This window comes from Ochlerotatus camptorhynchus, unplaced genomic scaffold (assembly GCF_037179485.1).
Source record: "Ochlerotatus camptorhynchus isolate MF236.1 unplaced genomic scaffold, CSIRO-AGI_Acam_v1.1 ptg000330l, whole genome shotgun sequence".
NCBI lineage: Eukaryota > Metazoa > Arthropoda > Insecta > Diptera > Culicidae > Ochlerotatus > Ochlerotatus camptorhynchus.
In genome coordinates this window covers 785,772-811,978 of record NW_027040818.1, presented here as the reverse complement: position 1 = coordinate 811,978, position 26,207 = coordinate 785,772, and the positions used below count along the sequence as shown (strand labels likewise).

The following is a 26,207-nucleotide window of genomic DNA, read 5'->3' as shown; positions in this document are numbered from 1 at the left end:
GTCTTTCCTAACACAGCCATCACCTAGTTGGGACCAAACGAAAAAAGCCGAAGCCGCATTTCCATTCGAACTTCGGGCGCGTTCGTATCCCCGCATGAACAATAACCACCATAATCGCCTAGTCACTAATTTGGGATATCATTCCAACTATTTTTAATTAAAAGCGAATTTCGCCAAACAGTCTCAAGTCGATTTTCATCCAGCCCATACAATGGAAGGCTGCTCGCCTTCAGGGTCTGAGTGCTGTCAACATGGAACACCTAATTCTGTTGCTATATCAAACTAAGTAATTACTATATCATATCAATTACAAAATACTGTGGATTTGATACCGTAATTTCAACGTTTCATATTAAAATTGTATCTTATTTCATAATGTTTCTTCTTATTTCATGCTGAACTATATAATTTTTAATACATTAAGGAATGGCTTCTTCAGAACGCAAAAAAAAACTACAAGGGACAGCCCTATGGGGTTGTACGCAATGGTAGGACTACGTGATCTTATATAATAAATCTTATTTGTTAAATACAGCAGGAGCTTGTGTTTTGTGTAAGAATAAGAATATGAACGGGGTTCTCTCTGTTTATACTCTTTAGTATGACGCGATTGACATAGATGGCCCACAGAAACTCACGAAGAGCTATTGATTTAGATCAATAGCGGTGCGGCTTCTTCCTCCTTCTATGGAAGCTCATGTGGGCTGCAGCTCGCTGCTTGCAGGCAGCTTTTAGTTGTGTACTGAAGAACAATGTTCAACGCCACGTACTGAAAGCACTGCTGCTGATGCCGACGACCGGTGATTGGAACTGAATCCGATCAGCGGTTGAAGTCAGCCTTGATGCTTGCGGGTAGCTTTTCGTTGTATACCAGAAAACACCACGTGGTGATTGAATAAACACCGTTTGGTGAGACCGGATGAAACTTAACTTTGAAATCTGTGTTAGAGAAATAGCTTTTCGCAGGCAATCGGTGATAATTTTAATTATCATAGCAACAGTGGCACATGCGTGCAGTTTTCAAGAGTGACATTTTAAAAAAATGATAAAGTCTTAATTTTAACAGTTGCATAGGAATATTTCTGATCGATTGGTGATAAAATTATTGAAATTGGTCGAGGGGCAGCTGAGTTATTAGCGTTCAAAATCTTTCATAATTTTGTTACATGTTCCATTTTCGGTTTTCACAAAGTGTACCCCCATATAGAAATCACAGACGTAGTCCTACGTCAAAAGAAAAGAAAATGGGTTGTGTATTTTGAACCTATTTTTAGTGAAATTTCACTATTCATTGCCAATATCTCGCGATCAGAACATTTTTGTCATAAATCCCTCCAATCAATTCTCGGTACATCTTTTATTTATCGGGCAAAAAAATTGACTTTCACAGATCACAAATCTGTTTATGCTGTTCGATTAGCATTCTAAGTCTTTCTTACATGGAGAATTATGCTATGGAACAACTTGATATGCCCCGGCTCCATCAGTAAAAAATCCGGGAAATTATAATTGAGGCGGGGCAACGCAACCCGTTCTATAGCATCATTCTCCAAGTAGGCGGGACTTACAATGCTAATATAATAGCATAAATAGAGGTACCGTCGGATAATTTCAGTGCTTGGTACTGAAATCTGTAATCTTTGATAGTGAAATAACTTTTTCCCCATCACAGAAACACCCCACGAAGTCTTTAAAAACATGAATATTTAGTATTTTTTACTCAATCGGTATCCTGATGTACCGAGATTGATTGGAGGGATTTCAAGCTAAAATTTTCTGATCGCGAGATATTCGTGATCAATTACAAAATTTTGCATAAAATTGGTACAAAGTTGTGCACCTTGTTGTTTTGTATGTGTGTTTTTTAGCGTTCTGAAGAAAACTCTATCTTAACAAACCTTGAAATTACAGGGCTTCTTTAACGCTTCTGCTCTTACTGTTGATTTCCATTCTATTTCGGAATGTAGCTTATTGAGACAATTGTCTGAATACTAATAAAAGTAAGAAACTTGTCTTGATTACCGGAGGCGAACCAGCCTCAGGCTGAAAGCCTCCCTAATAAAGAAAACTTAACTTAACTTGTCTTGATTACAGATCCTAGAAACAGCGTGATTGCCCGGTCGACAGCATTAGTGCCTAATCATTCTTTCTAACACTGCAACAATTCATTTGAGGTAAAATATAAGAAAACAACAAACTGCCCTTTTTAATTATAGAGTTAAAATTATAGATTTTTGAACAATTAAAAGAATCAATCCCAAAAACAAATGCACCGACCAATCACGGTCCTATATACGTTTCTGTTCGTGCCCCTATGCACAGACTCTTCTACTTTTTTGAAACGACATAATAGCATTTAGCCTTAGTAAGTCTCGAGCAGCGTTGCCAGTATTCCAGATTTATCTAGAAGTCGTCTTGCCAGGTACACAGACAGACCACGTATATTTCCAGATTTTTTAAATATGTTCCAGATTTTCCCAGATTTTTTAAACAAGTTGCATTAAAAATATCACTGCAATTGATTTACCCTCTAATAAAAAAAAATAAAAAGCCAAACTTGCTACTTTAATTTTTAAATGCCATCAACGTTGGACATTATTGGAATTTTAAGGTAATTCTGAAAATAGCTCACAGTTAAGCGTGAGGCAAATTCTTTGTGAAATCAAAGGAGAATTTCAAGCTACTTCTGAGTAGAATTACATTCATCTTTGTGGGCTTCGGGGTTGTGCGGCGTCACCCATCGTTTAGGCGTATTGTGAGTTCCACGGTTCGCTTCCCACTCCAACTGGTGCAAATTTTGGCAACCTGAAAATTTCCCTACTGGTCTAATGGGTGTGGTGTGTTGTCCGTTGTCTAGCGTTAAATATTCAGTCTTTGCAACCTCTGGTTGAAGACGGTGTCAATTGTCTTGTCAAGTATTGACAGTGTGATGACAATTGCATGGAGATTGTGTCAATAAAGGAAATACAATCCGGAAGAGAAATTATAGAAAATTCTTATGATGAAACTTAAGGAGTATGCTGAAACGAATCGTGAGAATAATTTCAATGGAATTCTGTCCAATGTTTCTATGGAGATCAATTTTAATAAAATTTTAAGCGCAATTTCTGGTAAACTTTCAAAACCATTCAAAGTGTTTTTATGTTACTTCATACGCGAAGTTAGCGATTTTCAGAGTTGGTTGGAAATGCTAACATGAAGCTTTTAGTGTGATAATTTATTAGCTAGAGAATGATTCCAGTCGATGGTGTGTTATAATGCAATTCTTCTTTTTTTGCCTGTAGACTTGGAGACATACTTCAAGTCTCCGCGTACATCGTACGGGTTAGGCAAAAGATGTGCGTCTATCTTTAAAAACTGTCGCATTAATGGCCCTTCGCTCATTTTCAACTTCTATTCAATTTTCATACTGCCGTACTCTAACGGAACTATCCACCTACTCTCTTCTAAAGATCATTCTCTAGCTAATAAATTATCACACTAAAAGCTTCATGTTAGCATTTCCAACCAACTCTTTCAAAACCATTTTGGCAAAGTACCTGTGTACTTAGGTAATACCAAAGATGAATACTGAAAAGGATTTCAAAACAATTCTGACCTTACCTGCAAAGCAGTTTGAATTCTGAAGAGTTTACCAAGGAAATTGTTGAGAATATTTTAAGAATTTCATAGAGATAAATGGACACAAAATTGAGCCAACTCTTGTCAGTTTGAGGGAGTTGTGGAATTGAAGAGTGATTTATAAGAGATTACAAGAGGTAATCTAAGAACTCTTAGAATGTTGCTGGAAAAGTTTAGATATTTTCAAGATTATTTTAGGGGAATATAGAAAAGAAATATGATGGAATTCTATGATGATTCAAATTGAACAAAAAAAAAAGGCGAAGATATCATGTGAAGAGTTCCAATTAAATTCAGACTAACAAATAATTCGTGACCTGGACGTAGGAAAAATATAAATTCCGGAATTTAGAATCATTGCAAGATCCTGAGACTTCAAAAATGAAGCTATCAGACTTTCATTTTAGAAATATAATAAAATTATTCTTTGGCATAATGGTCATGCGAATAGGGGAGTTACCCGTAGTTAAGGTAAACTGTGTGTGAGTTCCACGATGTTAGACTTCGATTTCAGCTTCAGCCCAGTAAATTTTGCTTCAAAATAAAATTGCCTACTGGTCTGCTGGGTGTTGTGTGTTGTATGATGTAAAGAATTAAACTGTAAATCTGAACAACCTCAGAGTAATATAAGATTTATTTAGAACTAATAAAATCTTTAAATTCTAGTACACCATCAAATAGTAAGGACAACATCGACTATTAGTTCATAAAATCCATCCTATCAAATTTCCTTGATTCTTTGCTTCTCATTCTTTTTAAAAAAAAAAGTTACAGTTTATAAAACAATCATAACCATATTTTCTGCTGTTTTTTACCCATATTTAACTTAATTTTTTAAATAGTGCGTAATGGATATTTGAACTTTTTGGGCACACCACTTTTCAACTTTTGGATGATTTTAGCAATGCTAACAAGCTATTTGCTTTATTTAATTTATTCAAACATGTAATTTATAACCATTCTAGCACTTTAAAAAAATCCAGATGATCATACTGACCTATTTTTACGGGAGATTGGCACATCACTTTGATTTCAATACCATTTTATTTAAAAGAGAATTTTTTGGAGCATTCCAGATTTTTACAGATTTTATATTTTACCTGGTCCAGATTTTTCTGAAAATTACCTGGCAACGCTGGCCTCGAGCCACACAAATTCGCAGGCGGCACAAACATATACTATCAGAGCAAGAACCAACAACTAACCGATATACCATATGAATAACTTAATGTGATATGATACCTTATGCTTGGTATGCTTGTGGTATGAAACCTTGTTTGGATATTATTCAGCTATGGAAATATCTTGTACAATATCAAATAAATACCAAAATAACAAAACGTGCGCTTTCAGTTTTTGTTATTGGATTGGTAATAGAAGACCTTTTAAATAACAAATTATGGTTTTCTGGCTTTAAAAAAAAAAAGCGTTGATTGCCCGAGCAGATGAAAATAGCTAAAGAAGACCTCATTCTGACCTGATACCAAAATTTGTTATTGACCAGCATAACATACGAGGTAAAATACCAAAAAAAATGCAAGCAAAATAATTTGTTTCAAATTTTGGTATCAGATCAGAATTAGGTATTCATTAGTTATTTTTTCCTGCTCGGGTAGCTCGTTTTTCGTAGAACATGTCAGGCTCGTCAATATCACATTTAGGTTGCCAGTTATATAAAACAGCACAGTACAATTGTTTAATAAAGCAATCATTCACATTTTTGCTAAAATTTGGTCATTTTAAACCATGCAAAAACAAAATGGCAGTCAATATATACGATATTTTTTAAATAAATTGTAGCACGAAAGCGTCACTTCTAACCCTAATGTGATCAAGTTGTAGGAAAAATAGCCTTTCGAGGAATAACTCGCCCACATTTATATGGGAATTTCGCCCCACTCAACACCACCGTCGCATGGATACCTAATCACTGCGGAATCCAGGGCAACGTTGAAGCCGACAACCTCGCCTCGTCAGGAAGACTAACATCCTTGTATACACGCAATGTCCCTGGCTCAGACCTCAAAAGGTGGATCACCCGAGTCATCTGTAAGGCCTGGAGCAGAGACTGGCTATAGGGTGTCCCCGAATGTCTAAGCACGACTTTGGAACACCCCTGCTTGTTTCAGATGACGTTTAAACAGCTGATTATCACGCTGAATCATTGTTTACATTTCGACCAACAGTTTCGTGTATCGCAAGTGTCGGTTATTTACATTTCCGTCACAATGCGAAGCATTTCTCCGGAAAAGCGCAAACAGATCGTGCACAAATGATGTACTATCCCCAACATTTCTCTGAGTCAATTAGCGAAACTGGAAGGTGTAAGCATCGGAGCCGTTCGAAACGCGATTCGGAAGTATGGTGATAAATCAACTATCCAGGACAAGCAAAAATCTGGACGTAAACCGAACCCTGTTGACCGAAATCTAGACCGGAAATTCGTGCAAGCTTTCACTCGCAAGAAAAGTGCTTCGGTCCGTGACGTGGCTAAAAAAGTGGGATCTTCGAAGAGTAGCTTCCAGTGGGCCAAGGAAAGAATGGGGCTGAAGACGTATGAGAAGCAGAAGAAGCCAAAGCGGAATGAAAAACAAGCCGCATCCGGCGAACCGATGGCTCGGAAGTTATACAACCAATTGCTGTGTGGATAAGCGGTGTGCGTGATTATGGACGATACGTGATACGTGATTATGGACGATACGTTAATTTGCTTACAAAACTCTTCCTGGTGATCAGTACTACACCGTTCGTGATGGCCTTAACGACGCGGATAAGTCGATTTTTACCCAAAAATTCGGTAAAAGGCTATGGTTTGGCAAGCCATTTGTGAGTGTGGTATGCTTTCCAACCCGTTTGTGACAACGGAGACAATAACAACCGATATTTACGTCCGTGAGTCTGTTACCCATGATCCGAAAACACGATGCCTCAGTACTGTTTTGGCCGGATTTGGCGTCGGTTCATTACTCCAAGGACACGGTAGCCTGGTATAAAGCCTACAAGGTCCAATTCGTACCCAAGGAGATGAATCTGCCAAACTGTCCCCAGGCCAGGCCAATCGAAACTATTTGGGTCCTGACCAAAGCATATTTGCGGAAACATGTAAAGGCTGCGGATTCCGTTACAAAGTTTGCGAAAGAATGGGAAAAAGTATCCAAAATTGTTGGAAAGGCATCTGTGCTGAAGCTAATGAATAGCGTGAGATCTAAAATCCGCTCCTTGGCTTACGACTGCTAGGATCTCGGATTTTATACGTTTAACTGTAAGAGAATACTATAGAGAACATGAATACGAAATAAAAATCGAATTTGCCGTTATCGTTTTTTTTTTTTATCGTGCTTAGAAATTTTGGGACAGCTCCCGGGATCTATAAATCCGCAATCAAGGGAGATACACACCATTGGGACGACCCAGCTGACCACTGCTCCCTAGTCGTTCTCTCCAGACTGAGATCCGGACACACCTATCACTCTCACAACATCCTGTAAGTCCTGCCCAGCATGCCGAACGTTTGAGCATTTCGTCTATACGACATTCCCGGCAGCATCCGGGACGCACTCAGTGACGACCCCAGCCGCGCTCTACTGAGCTTCCTCCGAGATGCAGGCCTATTTTGCCGGATTTGACCTCCACCTGACTGGTTTGGCACCGCCGGTAATGGACCTCTCAACGATGTATTGTCCGTCTAAATGCCCCTAATGTGGGCCCATACATAAATTCAGCAATCGACTAAAATTTCAATAGCGACCAAAAATATCTATTAGTACCGTCCCAATGACGCGTTCATCTAGATAAAATTGATAAATAGCAGATTTTTAGCGATGGGCCCAATCTCAGATCCATACGCCAACATTAGAGCCATTTCTACTACATTTAAAAGCCAATATCTAATTAAAACTAACTGGATGCAGGATGCAGAATTCAGTAAAGTTGTTACTCATTGTTTGAACTACAAGTTTTGAAAATCTTAATCAAATCAATAATAAGGACACTTTTTATAATCCAAAGAGTATAGGAGTGTAATTTTTCATGTATTTTATTCAAATTCCCAATACAAAATTCATACTTAAAGCGCCAACTCATCTTACTACTAAATGTGCTGAAGAGAATGGTTTTTTCGCCTTGTAATCCGCCAGCCTGTCGAGCTTCGCTTTTAGTTAATCGCTACTCCAAAAGGAGACCACCTAACAAATTAATGTGTAGTAAAACTATGAGATCTTCCTTGGGAGGGTAAATTTTCCCGAAAAGGGAAAGGAAGCTGACTGGCCAATTTAAATACGTCCACTGTACATCACGTGACACGTGTGGCTGCCACTAATCCTGTAAGGCTGTTAACAGAAATGACCAAGTATCAGAAGCTCTCACCGGCCCAGCCTCAAAATCCCAAGAAGTTCTGACCCGTTTCCGAATAGAGAGCAGTCTAATGGCCAGGGTCGGGCTGACTCCCCAGTAACATCAAATACCAAATACAAAAACTAATATCGAACACGGAGCATGAACATGAAAACCCTAACAGAAATTAACAAAAGAACTTTGAAAATTGTACAACGGATTATATTCAGTGTAGGTGAAGGAGGGACATAGTGAACAGGTGGGGCATAGTGAGCTTCCTGTGCGTTAGCCTTGAATTTCTTATGGTTCGATTGGTCATTAATCATTGTAATGGTAATATTGAACTTACTACCAATTAATTTGTTTCAAACAATTAGAGGATTGGTACTGGATTAAGGGATGCTCATTGTGCCCCTCTTACCCCAACATATACGGAAAACGGTTGATTGGGAAACATTTGTACGGTTCTACATAATATAAGGCTCCCCTATCATTTCAACGCTATTATAATCTTCAATTAGTATTCACTTTGTCGGTGGATCCACACTCCGACATTCATCTAGACCCGTTGAGCAATGAGCATACGGGCTAGATAAGTTTGTGCCACTACGAGTCACATGACCATGGACGACAAAACATGGATAATATGGATGTTTTTAGTACTCACGACCTAGGATTTTCTTGCTGAGGCGCGGAGGCCGGCGGTGGTATCGAAGCTGCGTGGCGCACTACTTCGGTCCGGAAACTATCATATGTGAATGTCTTAAATTCCTTCATGCAATATATCTTTCTTCCAGATGAGAAAATTAAGCGCATTTTCCCAGCAACAACGCAAGCATTATAAAACATCTAAAACTTGTACTAAGAGGGAATCTGCAAATGAATGTCTCATATAGGCGAAACCACATCTATGACAAACATACTTTTGAATATAAAAACCAATAAATGATCCATAACAAATTTAAAAACACTCCTTAAAAACACCCAAATGATCTATAAAACCCCAGTGAAAATCCCTTAAAATGTGTGAATGATTCATAAAAATATCAATATGATCCATATTTTCAGTCAAATGTAGCAACACAATTGTAAAAATGTACCGTTAAATATCTTATGAATGAGCATTTAAATTGTAAGAATAACCCATACACAAATTGCAAATGATCCTTAAACTAATGAAAGTGATCCATAGAAAATAAAGTTTGCGCTCTTAAAAATATAGGCATGATCCATAAATTAGACATATACTGTTCATGGTTTGGACACTAACTTTTCGATTTTGTTCCATAAACCTTGAAAAGATGTTCCAGTACTACGTAGCTGACGTAGTACTGGAACTGACGTAGCTGACGTAGCTTAGATTTACTGACATACCCGTGTTTTTGAGTTAGAAATGCGAAGCAACGGGTAAGCGTCTAGAATTAGCTTCCAAAAAGAGCTTCTATAATAATCTTTTCAACACTCTGAGACGATGCCTCTGGTCAAATGTGTAACGGCAAACTGGTAATGTCTGAAAAATCATAGCTCAAATATTTATTGACGAATTTCATATATATGTGGGTGCCATTTGAAACTAAAGACTTCAAAGACTTATTCGGTATGAATAGGTTTAAAATCTATTGATAAATTGCTGAGTAATGATTTTTCAAACATTACCAATTTGCCGTTACACATTTTACCGGTTGCATCGTGTTCGGAGTGTTAAGAAGCATCCTAGGGAATATTGTTTAGAAGTTTCTTTTAGATGCTTATTCTAGATGCTCTCTAATCACTCCGCTCTTCTGACACGGGCAGAACAGTAAACCAGAGTAGCTACGCAGTAATGAGGCAATTTTCCAAGGTTAATGGATCAAATTAAAAAAAAAATAGTGTCCAAACCATGAACAATATATGTCTAAATTATGGATCGTGCCTATATTTTTAAGTGCGCAAGCTTGATTTTCTATGGATCACTTTCATTAGTTTAAGGTTCATTGCTGAATGTTTTATGGATCATTTGCAATATGTTTATGGGTAATTCGTGCAATTTAAAATGCTCATTCTTTAGAAATTTAGCGATACATTTTTACAATTGTGTTTCTAAATTTTACATAAAATATGGATCATATTGATATTTTTTAAGGATCACTAACACCTTTTAAGAAATTTGCTGCGGTGTTTTATGGACCATTTATATGTTTTTTAAGGAACGTTTTTCAATATTTAATAGATCGTTTTATCAATTCTAAAGGTGCATTCTAAGGGCTGCCCAAATCTATTACTATGTACCAACCCTGGCACCAAGACATCATAACTCATGTTTAAAAAACAACATTTAAGAGCAGATGCGACGTATCATTGCATTCCAATTCCTCTCAGTAAAACGATAATCAGTATATTGCGATCTCTCAACCTCCGTGTAATTCGATGTAGCCAAAATCCCATCAAATTCAATCCCTTGTGTTGGTGTGACCCACTGAGCCAACTCGGTACCTCTATAAGGTCAACAATCAGTAGTAAAAACAAAAACAAACCGTTAACAACACTCACTATCAGCGTGATCTTCCACAGCGGAACAGTTTCCCAAATTAACCATCACATCCTATACTCAACCCTAAAGCACAATTACTCCATCATCGGTGTACACAGGTACTTACGTTGAAATCCACTTGAAACGATTCCACGCGCAGTTCATCGCGCTGGCTTTTGCTTAGCCCACCGATCAATCGCAAACACTCGTCGATGCAAATTCCACGATCCAACAGGTTGTGCCGATAGTGGCGTACGTCCTCACTAAAATTCTGTTATCGGAAGATTTTGTGTGATTTTCAACTTATTACACCAATGTCATCTAACCTGAATTTGCTGCCATAATCCGCTGGAGAAACGAGGCTTCACTAGGCTCCGGACCATGCAATAAGTACTTCCTTGCTTCAAACATCTGCCATAGTCGTCGTACTGATGCAGTTTCGGCATGGAACTGTAATCGAGCTCTTCAGTACAAGAGGAAATGCAGAATCAGTTTCAATTTACACTTGATTATATCCCAAACACTCATCACCTGCAGCATCCCCCGGAACGTGACTAAGGTCACAACAGGCAAAGGGAATAACTACGGACAACAACGCGATGTAACCGAAGATGACCCCAGTTGCTTTCCACATGGCGCTCGGGCTAGAACTGCGCCGCCACGTTTGGACCGCTACCGCTACATCTCTCGTCTTCGGTATCTCTTCTGGACGCAACAGCTTCCTACCACCACGCACATAGGAACCAGCCAGAATGAAAAAAAGAGCTATTAAAGAAAGCATATAGGCAGGTACACAACAATTCTTATGAATTGGTGGTGCTTAACCTGTCGGAATGCAGTAGCTGATGATCCAGGGTTGGCACGGCCGTATCACAGAACTTTGAAACTAGGAGGTTGTAAGATATGTAAATTTACCATTTGATGCCCATACTTATTCATCACATTTGAGATATCGATACACAATGATAAAAAAGGATAAATACTCGAATCATAATTATAGTACACAAGCCACGAACGGGTGCATGGGTTTCCCAACTAATATTTTGCGAAACAAAAATAGCACCATCAGTTGTATCCTATTTTTTCAGAATAATAATTAGCAATCATCTAAATTACTATTAATAAATTTTTCGGAAATAAGTGAAGGATCAAACCAGGCTAACATTATTTTGAATTTTAGGAACGATTTAAATTACAGCACTAGAAAATTAAAAAAAAAAAAGAACGCAAAATACAAAAAACACATAACTTTTAATCAATGTAAGCTTTAAAAGCATGGCCCACGTAGAACAACATCATTTGGGTCTATTTCTGATTTGAAATAACGGATTTAAAAACGGTCTAATCTGCTGTTTTAGCGATTTTATCCCACCAATGTGACTGGATGAATGGCTTCTTCTGGAGACATTCGGTTTTGTAAACCTCCGAGTTAATCATTTTCTGAGTGACGAGAAGCCGGCGCCGGTGGTGTAGTGGTAAGCGTGACTGCTTTCTAACACCCCAATGGGTCTGGGTTCAATCCCAGTAGAAGTCGGTGGGATTTTTCTGAGGCATAAAAATCTCTGGTCACGTCTTCATTCGGAAGGGAAGTAAAGCCGTTGGTCCCGGCCCATGTGTGTTGTGAATGGGTGCGATATCCTACGCAGGTGTGGAAGCTGCCTTCCTGCACATTCTATTGTCGTCAATGGATGGCAATCGATGTCCGTCGGTGATTGGTACTAGATTGCGGAACAGAGACCGACGTTAAATAAAGGAAAGAAGAAGAAGAAGAAGAAGAAGAAGAGTGACGAGAACCTTTTTTTTCTGGCCGCAGTTGCTAATTCCCCGCAAAACAAATTTGAATCTGCCAGGGACACCTCCAAGAGCCTTTCCCCTTGTAAACTGTTGGTCCTGGAAGCTGTCCGAAGTGCCGACTGTAAATAGGTTTCATCATCCATAAGTATGCTCCCACCGGACTTGGGCAGCAGTTTGTCATACAGCCTTCGAGCACGGGTTCTAGCCTAGGTATTCTGCTTGAGTGATCGATTTGGTTGCCTACTAGCGCGGTATGCCTGTAAGCTTTCGCAGTAGCGAATTCGCTGCACTGTACCACGGGAGGCATCATACTTTTTACTCAAATCCCGATCGCACCCAAAGTAACCAAACGATTCAGGACAGTCCTATACAAGTTCTAGAATTCACGAAATTTCCGAGGACGCTGAGATGCGTGAAACAAATCAACGAGGCACAGAAGCTAGCGGCATCACTAACAGTGAACCTAGTGAAAGCTGCAATACTACTGCAAATGTTGAGGTATGTTTTCACAATGCTGATGAGTGTCCTCAAGAAAGTAGTGAAACAAAGAATATTGGAAATTCTGCGTTGTACGCCTTATGCTCCGAATCAAATTCGAGTTTGAATAAAGATGCTTTTCTTGGACATCGACCAAAACTAAAATAGGTGCCAACAACAAAAGGAAAAACGATGCTCTACGTGGCATCCGCATATTTTCCCGGCGATATTAAAGATGCACCTCCTCCAGAAGTTGGAGTGTTCGTCTCTCACTGCAGAAGCCAAAATAAGGCTTTTATCATCGGATGTGATGCAAACGCTCATCATAAGATATGGAGCAGCTCCGGAATCAACAAAAGGGGTGAGTGTCTATTTGATTTCATTTCACAACATAATATTGACATATCAGTGCCAACATTTCAAAGGGGCGTAATTGATTTTGTAAACAATGGCTTTAGCTGCCGATTTCTCGCGAATAAAAGCTCACCCCTCTAAATCAATAATACTAGCTGTTAGAGGAAACATTCATCTACCTGCTAGTGTTATTAATTTTCATGAGTGTGCTCTTATTCGCGAGGAAACGACGGCTAAAGTCATTATTAACAAATGCAATTACGCCTCTTTGAAATGTTGGCACTGATATGTAACAAAGGGAACTCCCCGACATTTGTTAATGCGATAAGGGAAGAAGTTTTGGACCTTACTCTTTGTAGTTCAATACTTTCTGATCGCATCAGACAAAATTTTTTTATCTGACCATAAACAAATTATGTTTGAATTTAAGGCTAATGATATACTGAAGCAGGTTTATAAAGATCTTCGTAAACAAACTGGGAACTATGCAGCACAAATATGAAGAGTCAACATGAACCCATTTTCAATAATATTGATACCATTACAAAGCTGGAAAAAGTTGCTAATGACTTAATAACTAATATGAATCAGGCTTACAATGTCAGTTGTAGGACACAAAGGAGCGCTCGACTAATAGAGATGTTTCCTGGTGGAATGATAGATTAGAAAAACTACGGAAAAAAGCTAGGAAACTATTCAACTGTGCAAAATCTACTTCAAACTGGTCTCAATATAAAGAGGAGTTAACTGAATATTACAGAGAAAAAAGAAGATCCAAGCGGAAAGATTAGAGACACATGTGTGAAAACATAGAAAACACTCCTGAAACTACAAGACTTCAAAAAGTTCTATCAAAAGATCATTCTAACGGTCTTGGAACACTTAAAAAGACGGACGGACATTTTACTAAAAACTCAAATGAAACTCTGGAACTGATGATTCAAACCCATTTTCCAGGGTCCCTTCCTACTGATGATCAACTACAAAATCATGATTGCATGCAAAATGCCACATCTTCAGACCGTGGTTAACGTGATAGATCTACCGAAACAAATGTCTCACTATGTGGGCTAGAAATGTCAAATGAAGAGGCTGAAAACTTTGCCATTAGAATTTTTACAAACTCTAGAATTGAATGGGCGATAGATTCTTTCAGTTCTTTCAAATCCCCTGGCCCAGATGGAATTTTTCCAGCACATATTCAAAATTGTAAATCTATAATAATTCCTGTTTTAGTTAAATTTTTCATGTCTAGTTTCTTATTGGGATACATCCCAAAAAATGGAGACGAGTTCGAGTGGTATTCATACCAAAAGCAAACAAAAGAGATAAATCTTCATCAAAATCATTTAGACCAATAAGCCTGTCGTCAATATTTTTGAAATTAATGGAAAAACTCATAGATGAATACAGGCATGGAAAATCATTTGCATTCATTTCGTGCATTCATTTACATTCATTTGCCTCTAACTTTTTTTTTCAACAGCATTCCGTAAAATGACGTGTACAGCTTTTGTAGGTTTTGTTATAAGCTACAACTTTTGTAAACAAGTAAAATCCGTATCTCTTATGTATCACAAACTAGAGCGGCCAGAACTTGTTACTGTTTTTCAATGAATGTAAAATACATTCACTGAAAAATAGTAGTGGCTTCTGTTTGCTCTGCTTCGTCATACATAAGAGATACGGATTTGATTTGTTAACAAAAGTTGTAACTAATAACAAAACCTACAAAAGCTCCATACATCATTTTGCGGAATGCTGTTGAAGAAAAAAGTTAGAGGCAAATGAATGTAAATGAATGCACGAAATGAATGCAAATGATTTTCCATGCCTGGATGAATATGTTAAATCAGAAATACTTCTTAATATACCATTATGTAAGACACAATTTGCTTACCAGTAAGGCAAGTCAACAATAACAGGTCTTCATACTCTTAGAAAAATCCTTTGCGGCTAAGGACATTCTACTAGCAACGTTTCTTGATATTGAAGGTGCATTTGATAATGCATCTTTCACGTCGATGATAAGCGCCATGAGAAATCGTGGTTTTAATAAAAACGTAATCAACTGGGTTGTAGAAATGCTATCCAAAAGAGAAATATCAGCTTATCTAGGAGATTCAGTAGTGAAAGTAACAGCTGTAAAAGGCTGTTCTCAAGGAGGTGTTCTTTCTCCCCTTCTGTGGTCTCTAGTTGTTGATGACCTTCTTTTAAAACTAAAGCATCAAGGATTCGAAATAATTGGGGTTGCGGATGACATTGTCCTTATAGTCCGTGGAAAATTCGATAAAGTTGTTTTCGACAGAATGCAAAAAGCATTAAAATTCACACTATCGTGATGCAAAGATGAGGGATTGAATGTCAATCCTACAAAAAAAAACTATTGTACCTTTTACTAAAAGACGTAAAATCTCTGTAACTGATCTTAAACTAGGAGACGTAAAGCTGTCACTATCTTTGGAATTAAAATTTTTAGGAGTAACTTTAGATAGTAAACTCTGCTGGAACAAACATATCGATCAACAAATAGGAAAAGCAACAAATACTTTTTGAACCTGCAAAAGAACGTTTCGAAAAAAAAATGGGGTCTGAAGCCAAATATGATACACTGGATAAACTCGGCCATAGTTAAACCCAGGATTACCTACGCCTCACTTATATAGTGGCCGAAAACTAAGCAACAAACGGCACAAGTCAAACTAAACAAGCTACAAAGGCTTGCTACTATTTCCATAACTGGAGCAATGCGCAGTACTCCTTCTACAGCCTTAGATGCTTTACTCAATTTCCTTCCTCTTCATCAATATATTCAACTGGATGCAGTGAAAAGTGCTCTAAGGCGGCTCAAACGGTCCATGAATTTTTTCGATGGAGATCTTATTGGACATTTGAGCATTCTAAAAAAGTTTCAGATAAGTCCATTAATATTGATGAACGAAGATTGCATGCTAAAGCGACATTATTTCAACCATAATTTCCAAGTTCCTGATGTGACTCGCGTTGACTGGGTTGCAGGAAGACTGAATATTAGTCCTGCATCAGTAATTTTCTATACAGATGGATCGAAACAAGATAATATGGTCGGGGCTGGTATTACCGGCCCTGGGGTTAACTTCTCGTGAAAATGGCCGACAGTATTTCAAGCCGAAATATATGCTATCTTAGAATGTACAACGATTTCACTTTCACTTTTCTTGTAAATATCACCTGCAAATCATTGGTAAACTTCATGAAGATAAATGTCGCTTTTGTAATTTAAAGAGTGAAAGCTCTGAACATTTGTTGTGTTCTGTGTTGCACTATTTCATAAACGATGCAGATATCTTGATAAGGGTCTATTGAGATCTTGGGATATCTGGGCTGCTGCTCCCAATCATGTAATAAATTTCATAAGGAATATATTACCTGGTTGGGATAATTGCTTACAACAGTAGTGGTAGTTACTCAAACAATAGTGGCTTACTACTACGTTATGGCATAAATAAGAAAGAGGATATACCACAATAGATCAAAGTAATGGTCGCGGTGGTAAAACCAAAAGTTCTGATAAAAGGCTATTTGTAGCTTAAGCAGCTTTGTTGAAGGTGGTCTATAGAATTCTAAGCAGCCTCATTTTTAGATCGTTATAAGAACTTGAAAGTTTCGGTACCATAATTGAAGAGCATTCTAAGCAGCTTCTGGCGGAACTTGAACGGAACTTTTAGAAAATTGTCCTCTACACAAATTGTATATTTAGTTCGCACTTTAATAAAAGTTAATTCTAAAATCAGGTCTTTATGAATGTTATTTCTAAAGGCAGGTATGAACGTGTATTGATTTATCACCATTAGTAATAGTATTGGAGCTGTTTGAAGCATTAGACCCTGTCCTTCTGCGTGAGAGACCCAGCACGAACCGCTACGTCATTTGAGATATATTAAAGTGAGCTGTTGTCCCGCCAACTGCTGGAGTTTTCAGTGCCAGCTGACTTGAATACGAATACGAAATTACGACACCTTGATAAATTTTAAATTGGCACTGCACATTGTACCGAAACACATCGTGGCACACTGATCGGCACGTCATGGCACACGAATGACAAGTATGATAATGATATTGCAGACAAGATTCATCTTCCACTTGCCGGTTGGGTACTTGGTTTCGGCAAACGTCTGCCAGAATGACGCACGGTAGAGAACTGTCTTCTCCTGGATGGACAATTGCTGCCATTAGTCACGTCGAGTGCCACTTCCTTGAAGCGAATGACCGGCAACCAGCTCGTTGAATATTATCTTGGAATTCAGTTTCGAAACTTTTTCCGTCCTTGACATGAAAATGAAAACACACAATCTCAAAAGTCATAAGTGCAGGGTTGGCAAACTCATGGGTTACTGAGACATAGAGGTAACTCTAAGACTAGTAGCATAGAGGTAGCTCTAAGACTAGTAGGTCCAGAAGAAACGTGCTCAACTTTTTGGCTCAGCTCTGGTACTATCTTCGGTCCCAAGCTAATCGATTCACCCTTCGAAACATAGGAAATTCCCTAACCCCTCATTTTATCTGTCAAACTTTCATAGCGAATCAAAACAAACATTGTGCAGTACTAGAATTTTGACTAGAATGGGGTACGTTAATCGATTTGCTTGGGATCAATAGGCTAGTCAAGTAGTGAGCCAATTCAAAATCGTTAGTTTCGTATTGATTGTTGCTGATACCCTGATAGCCACACTTCAGCACGATCGGCACAACGCTTGACCTAGCTTTCGGCACAGATAAAATACTCGGCACAGATTGGGATGTGCAGAGTTGAACACCCCTTGAATTATGATTTATTTGAGCCACTGATCATTTCATATTTACGAGCATTAAATTTTGTTACTCATAAAGACTTGTGCGGATTGCTTCATGTGGGCTATGACGGAACTTTTAAGAAACTTTCAAGCTGCTAAGGTTCCGCTGGGAACTTGTTCGGAACTTTGTTGTGGCCATGTTTTCAACCTTGCTTGAAGCTCCTAAGAAGTGCTTAGGGATGTTTTTTGGAAGTTTTTTTTGAACTTCAAGTTGCTAGGAGTACGCATCGGAACTTTATGGAACTTGAAATCATTATCATTGAATGCAGACCTTTGGGTGGTTGGGAAGAAAGTTCTGTCGGAACTTTATTTGATTTTTATGGAACTTGAAAGTTCTGTCAGAACTTTATTCGAACTTTATGGAACTTGGAAGTGAGTTTTATGGTTGAATGTGGAACCTTTGGTTACTTGGGCTGGGCAGTTTTTAGCGAAAGCGTTAAGTCTATCTAAAATCGTGAAATTGAATACTGTGAAAATAACAATAAAACACTTTACACTGCTTCAATTCAATGTGCATACATTTTTTTAACGTCGATCAAACAATCCATTGAAGTTCCCCTCAGTGTTTTTTGACGTTTGACAAGCCATCCCAGTTAGCGAGTGGAATTCGCTTTTAGCCCAGTTAGCGAACAAGTACTGTATATAGACTTCTCTGACGTTTGTGAAATGTACAAGTATTAGTGCAGAGCTTGGGGTAAATTATAAGTATTAGTACTGCCGGCGCCGGTGATGTAGTGGTAAGCGTGACTGCTTTCTAACACCCCAATGGGTTTGGGTTCAATCCCAGCCGAGGTCGGTGGGATTTTTCTGAGGCATAAAAATCTCTGGTCACGTCTTCCTTCGGAAGGGAAGTAAAGCCGTTGGTCCCGGCCCATGTGTGTTGAGTGGGTGCGATATCCTACGCAGGTGTGGAAGCTGCCTTCCTGCACATTCGATTGCCGTCAATGGATGGCAATCGATGTCCGTCGGTGATTGGCACTAGATTGCGGAACAGAGACCGACGTTAAATAAAAACCTTTGAATTCACATAAAGTTCTCCACTAATACTTGTGCAATTCATAAACGTCAGAGAAGTCTATAGTCACCTTTTCTCATACATTCATTGGAACATACTTACCCAGTATAATAACGGGTGTGAGTGTGTGTATTGACAGCAAAATATCTCCTGATGCCACTTCTACCGTGAGACGAAGCTTATGCTCTGGCTGTGAGGAATGTTGTCTGCCCGGAGTATTTGGACTAAATACATAATCGCAAAGGAATCAGCTAAGTATCATGTTTCAAACTAAAATATTGTCAAAAATTCTCGAGTAGCTAATACTGTGATATTGTGAATTAGGCAGATACAAAATTCGTTATGAGTGTGTGATGTTTTGTTTTGTTGGTGTGCTTGATTTTTACTATCCTTTCTCCCAACTGGAAATTCTTATTAGAAACGGTCGATCTTTGCTGGAGTGGGAAAGTGTGAGCGCCGAAATTGTGTTTCGTGGTAGTGGTAGAAGAGCTCATCTAACTGCACTGTGCGCTGTCCTGGTCGGGCGTGTTTTGCGATGGTGTGAGAGAGTAAACTTGCTCTAGTTGCTTCTTTCATACCGGCGTGAGTGCCGGCCGGCGCACAGTGTAGGAATGCTTTTCCCCTCAAGGGAGAACCGTTACGGGTTAAAGTGAAGAGCTGTGACATCTTTATTCTCGGAACCACTTCGAAACTTTACGTGAATTTTATTCTATGACTAAGAGTGTGAATGAACCCAAAATGCATGAGTGAATGTGAATGGGGCATACGTGATACCAGTATGTATTGTATAATGGTATTTTTACAGTTTGTACCGTTCTGATTCATATTACGAACACGCTCAAATTCTGAGCACTTGTGTTTTTGTATGGGACGGATTTTGAAAAATTTTCTTTTAGGATGTCCATATTACGATAAGTCGTGAGTTTAAATACATTCTGAGCGGATCAGCAATATTTTAGGTAAAAAAGGTGTTTTTCAAAGGATGATTTTAACGCACTGTTCGGAATTTGAATCAATACGGTAAATCGCGCGATGATCGAGACGTTTCCGTCGGATAAGATTATTTTGCGGCCGAGTGTCTAGGAAGCTATGGAAACCGAAATGGCTCTTGATTTTGTTTTATGCCCTTATAGTATAAACCACCATCGCACTTCGTGAGTTGCCCCAATAGAACCCTTGCTTTTGGTTTGAATCAGTACAAATTCGTTCTATTATATAAAAAAAAAAAGAAGTATACATATTCATTTTCTTCCGAACTAAATAAACCACCATCACACTTTGTGAGTGGCCCCAACAGTATCCTTGCCGTTGGTCTAAATCGGGTCAAATCGGTTCTAATAATTATTTTATATTCAATCAAGTAAACCACCATCACACTTTGTGAGTGGCCCCAACAGCATCCTTGCTGTTGGTTTAAATCGGTTCAAACCGCTTATAATTAATTATTTTGGTCATTGATAAAATAAAATAAACCATCATCACACTTTGTGAGGGGCCCCAACAGTATCCTTATTGTTGGTTTAAATCGGTATACACACATCTAATAATGATCTACATCTCTAGACAGCCGGCTGTTTAGAGCATAAATCGAAAACACTTATAAATAACTACACAAAACAAAAGATCGCATCACTTATCAAGGTGAATCCTGATCCAACGAACCTAACCCACTAACAAAACCTCCTTCCTGTGACTTTTGTGGGATGCAGAGGTAAACACGGTCCCAAAACAACAAAAGTCACACACTAACATTCCTTCCCTCTCCCACCTGATTGCAAGGACGTGGCCGGTGACGTTATTGATCTTTAAAGGTAGGAGTCACTGGAACATGTACACTGAGAATGGCAGGTTACTCCCAAGCCCCATTCAGTTGATTCTTTGTACAATTTCACTGGTTCAGATCAATCACGGAGTGCAACTATCGATACGTGCAGTCAGACTAAGCTAAGCTAAGCTAAGCTACATTCATTGGAACATACTTACCGATTTGATTTCACAAGATGTCTGCCGCACACAACTAAAGAGATTAATTTTTGTGCATGCTCTTCTACTGAAAATGACAGCTGAATGGTATGCATGTCACCATATTACACGACAGTAGAAATTAAATCTCGCTTATGGGTTTACGATATCACGGTTATCATTGTCCTATTGCTGGTGCAACCGATAATTAAACACACCACGTTTACGGGAATAGGCAACTGGCCGTATGAACACCTGAGAGAGTTGCTGGTTGAAAACAAACCCCGTTTGATTTGTAGTTCCGGCCGTTAGTTTACATCCACGTTTCCTATGATTGTGTTATTGAAATGAACTGCGCTCACACCAACACCATCTCAAGCAGAAGTCAATCCGAAATAACTTTATGATTTTAAATTCGCGAAAAAGAAATGTTTTTTTGCGCGCGCAAATTTTTTAACAAACTTTACCACTGTCTACTTCTGTTATTAACTCTTCAAACGATTTTATTGATTTAAATTTGTAATCATCGACCGTTGTGCTCGATGCTCTTTCGATGAGTGATCAAATTCAAAGTTTGGTGGGTCATTGGGTCACTACCCTTAGCATTCGGCTTGCGACCCAGACCCTTCGTCGATCATCGTCAGTCAGCTAGGATGGTATCGCCGTTCATAAATATTTAATGACCATTTCTATCACCACTCTTCGTAACAAATCGTATGAAATCATTTCTATTGCTTTGAATCGAATAAAGTCACGGTTGAACATATTTGATGCGTCTTTTGTTGCCTCGCTAGCTGCAACTCGTGCAATGGGGAAGGTGTTTTACTGCAGCCCTTTTCATACACACACTCGCGATGAGCAAATCAAAGCAGGCACAAATGTGCAACTGCGTGAAGGTCAACAAAAAAATGCAGTCCGTTGAAAATAAAAAAAATGCTTGCGTTTTCTTGTGAAATGTTGAATTGCAGAAAAAATTCCTTAAATTGTTAATCCCCATTAAACCCATTATAAATTTTCCTCTAGAATTATATGATTTCGAAAGCTTCAACCCTGTCGTCAAAATCGGCACTTACTTCGTTTTCTGGTGGGTCTTTAATTGTGATCGAGATTCGCTTGCCCGCCAAATAATTGATACAATTTGTTTGGCCTTGGTCGTACGGCTTGAGTGCCGGTTGTAAGTCCGTAATCTACATACATATGGATTTACATACCAGAACGGCGATTGCCGATATATAGGATCGAAATCTGCTTCTGAGAGCAAATCACACCGATACCATATACCTTCAAAAATGTAGGTGGGACAAGAGACGATGAATATTTTTGGGATCGTGAATATGAGAATTCAAAAACCAGTTCAATGGTAGTCATAATCAGAGCACAGGACTTTACTGTAGGCCATATTTCGGGAACCCCCGGCCGCACTTTAGTCGGAATTTCTATTAGCAAGATGGGTAAAATTTTATCATCGGAAGATTATTCAGATTTGTACATTTTAAATCATACGCACTAGCTCGTGTTACATCCGAATGAGCTGAAATTTTCTCACCTAATGGCAAAAATCTTGGGGTTGAAAAAAATGACAAAAAATTGCCCTCATATAAATGTGGGCCAGTCTAATGTCCCACCTGTCCCATCCACTCCTCGTGCCTCTGATTTACACGCTTATTGATTGTTATTGTTTGAATTGTACGGTGATTGAGCTTCGAGTATCACCCGGACAGAAATATACGAATCCCAGAGCCAGCACTAATTACACACCTGTCTGGATCCGAGGGGTGACTCTATCGATGATGCAGAAAATAATTTGTTTTGCTTTATAAGCTGCGCGCACGCTGAGTAGATAGAAAGAAGATGATGTGCGATGCAAGTAGATGCGGGAAATGGATGAATATTTTTCGTAGTGATTCGCTAGTGTGAGATTTTTGGAGCATCTAGAATTGCGGTTTAGATGTGACGCCCCCTAGTTTGGATGATGGTTTCGACAGACCCTTTATTGGATTCCCACAGCTCCCGTAACGGGATATAACGATCATAGAATTACATCTTGACGTACGTATCTCAACCAATGGACCATAGTGTATTTACACGGGCCGGAGTGAGCGATAATTGGCGATCATAAAATACTAAAATTATGCTCTTTCTCTCTCTCTCTCTCTCTCGCTTCTCTTTCTCGATCGCAAGCAACGATCGGTATCTAATGAAGATGATGATGCTGGGTTGTTGTCCAAATAAAATAAAAAATCATCGCAGCTGGTAATGGAGGATGATGTGAATAGATTGTGAAGGTATGCTTTTGAATTTAGAAACGATGATTGTATGATTTGAGTTGTTTCTGAAAAAAAGAAGGGATATGTACTACATCAGGGTCAAATTATGGCTGGGTAGTTCATGGACGATTTTGAACAAACAGTACTGCTGCTGTTACGGCTCTACCACAACTTGTGGCAGGCAATCATGTTGAATATGGTTTGTGTGTTTGCTGATTATCGAATTATATTTTCAACATGGAAATCTTAGTTGGAGATGCATAACGTCAATATCAGGCTTAAAATGAACATTGTTGTGAGGAGATTAAATCGGTGCTCAACAAGCGATGTGTAGCGTTCCACGTGGGCTTTCTATGCGCACTCACACTATCACAGCATGCTGCCTATCTTAACTGCAGGCAGAAGATGCCTTCTACCGCTAGGTGGGCTAGTGTTCGCAAATGACAAGTGGAGCCACTTTCTGATCCGAAGTTCCACTTCTGTTCGGATGTAAAGGGTGTTACGATCAAAACTTGACGCATTTAAAAAAAAACCTAAACACTTGTCATTCTGTAGGTGTGATTTGAATTTTGACATTTGCTCTTTAGTTTTCAAAATGGCGTCCAAGCAAGAAGAGCAACGTATCAAAATTTTGCAAGCGCATCCCGAAAATCTGAACTGTTTGCACGTCGAAGTGCTTCCTCCGAGCTTCCTGGAAAGAAGTTTTATACGGAAACCGGAAGGGGAAGGATGGCAGACATTTCCAAGCATATGAAACTGTCGATACTACGTCAATCTATCCAGCGGGACAAACTTAACGGATTTCAAAGTTAATACGTATTTTTGAATGTACCAATAGCGTACCTTCAAGGATTTTGAACGTACCTTAAAGCTTCCCGGAAAATCCGTGTTGCGCTGGATCCGCGTAGATCAACCAGATTTCCATGGAAATGTGATGTACCAAATGCGTACTTTACGAATTTGTAATTCATTTTTAACGTACCTCTTATTTTCAATTAAATGCTAACATTTTAAATCGGTTTATACATGAATTCTGACCACGGAATAGAATTCCTCAGAAAATTTTAATCCGATTTTATATAAAAATATATACTTAAGTGCATTCTAGCCAATTTGAAGACCAAGACCCCCTTAGGCGACTGTGTGCGCAGTTTGAAGTGTCTAGTTTTTTTTTGCCGTAGCTTTGCGGAGCCGATATTCATTGTTAAGATAACAAAATTTCGTAAAACTAACGTTAGTAAAGCGGGGGCCGATTACTCGCGGCTATCTCGAGGTAAAGGGTAACAAATTGTAACAAATGGATGGCAGGGTAGGGATTGAAAACACAAGGTTTGGAGAGCAATGTGCTCTTGATCTCGAACTAAGCGACCAACTGATGAAAAAGACAAACAGCGAACAACTTGGGGGAACACAAGATGACACTAACTACTAAATCCTCAGATCGATCCGTTCTAAAAACACATAAATTAAATTGCAATAGTTGAGATCTCGGCTCGCCAAGATGTCTCTAACAGGCCGCATAGGTTGTTTTCCTCGGGCCCTGAAGGATGCGGATAACTCGGATCTAGCAACACAATGCCACACTGGGGACAAAATCAAAACAATGTGTTAAAATTCAATAACTTCGGTGCTCGCTGGAACAAGAGACTAAAAAATAGTCATTCTTATAGAAAAAAGTCTCAGAAATCGATTGGAGTGAGTTTCATCTTGGGCACGATAGGGTAAGTTGGGGTTTTTCACAGTTTTGCCCTAAAATCTCCTATTTTGCATGATTTGAATGCTGTATCTCAAGATACCGATGATATAGACGGATAATTTCTTGGGCAAAGTTGATCAGGAAGTCAAGGACTGTTGGATGATGGACAGAACAATTCGGAATTCCTCCACTAGGTGGCACTAGTGATTATTGAAAGTGAATATATGTGTGCTGCTGTATCTCAAGATCCTGACTATTTAGACGGATGATTTACTGGGCAAAGTTGATCAGGAGGTCAAGGACTGTTGGATGATGGACAGAACAATTCAGAATCTCTCCACTAGGTGGCGCTAGTGATTATTGAAAGTGAATATATTTGTGCTGCTGTATCTCAAGATCCTGACTATTTAAACGGATGATTTCTTCGGCAAAGTTGATCAGGAGGTCAAGGACTGTTGGATGATGGACAGAACAATTGGAATTCTTCCGCTAGGCGGCACTAGTGAGCATTCGAAGTGTATATGTTTGTGCTGCTGTATCTCAAGATCCTGACTATTTAGACGGATGATTTCTTCGGCAACAGTCAAGGACTGTTGGATGATGGACAGAACAATTCGGAATTCCTCCGCTAGTTAGTTCTATCTATGATCTTCTCTGGCTATTACGTCCAAACTGTAACTTAACGCCTGCTCTCAACTTAGTGCTCTAGATGCACTTCCACAGTTGTTAATTGAAAGCTTTCCAAGCCTGTTCAATTTTTACATGTGTATATTGTGTGGCAAGTACAATAATATACTATGCCCACGGAAGTCGAAACATTTTCCAATCTGAAATCCTAGACCAACCGGGATTCGAACCCAGCCACCTCCAGCATGGTTTGCTTTATAGTCGCAGGCTCTACCGACCGAGCTTATGGAGGCCCCCTGATCTGTGAATGTAGTCAAACTAAAATGCGAGGTGGTAGCCTAATTAACAAGTTTTGAGGACAATTTGGTGAACCTAGAACGTCTTAAACATATCGAATTCAAACGTAAATAATGTGCATGATATGTTTAACCCTGTTTGGAGATGTTTTAATACAAAGGGCTTTGAATCAGTGAACCTGGATAAGCATTTGATCTGAACTCAAGGACAATTTGGAGAACCGTGAGTATCTTATACACCTCAAAATCAACTATAAACAAACAGCAGAAACTGTATAAACGTGTTTTTGGAAAGTTTTGTCGGTGAGATCATCGTGCAGATTTTAGTTGATCCAGTAGATCAAATAATCTGACCTCTAGAACAATTTGAAGAATCTAGAACTTCTAATACACCTTAAATTGATGTTGTTTGGAGATGTTTAGTT

The 26,207-nt window shown here is 38.9% G+C and overlaps 1 protein-coding gene across 1 annotated transcript in view; it reads right to left on the bottom strand.

The window, feature by feature from the left end:
• LOC135708531 (uncharacterized) overlaps positions 1 to 11,167 on the bottom strand; it is a 79,457-nt gene extending 68,290 nt beyond the window's left edge. The window contains exons 1-3 of the mRNA XM_065230637.1: positions 10,994 to 11,167; positions 10,789 to 10,925; positions 10,590 to 10,733 (exon numbers count right to left, since the gene is read on the bottom strand). Coding sequence (XP_065086709.1) covers positions 10,590 to 10,733; positions 10,789 to 10,925; positions 10,994 to 11,096 — 384 coding nt within the window. The 5' untranslated portion in view covers positions 11,097 to 11,167. The remainder of the gene's footprint in view (positions 1 to 10,589; positions 10,734 to 10,788; positions 10,926 to 10,993) is intronic.
• Between the last annotated feature and the right edge of the window lie 15,040 nt (positions 11,168 to 26,207).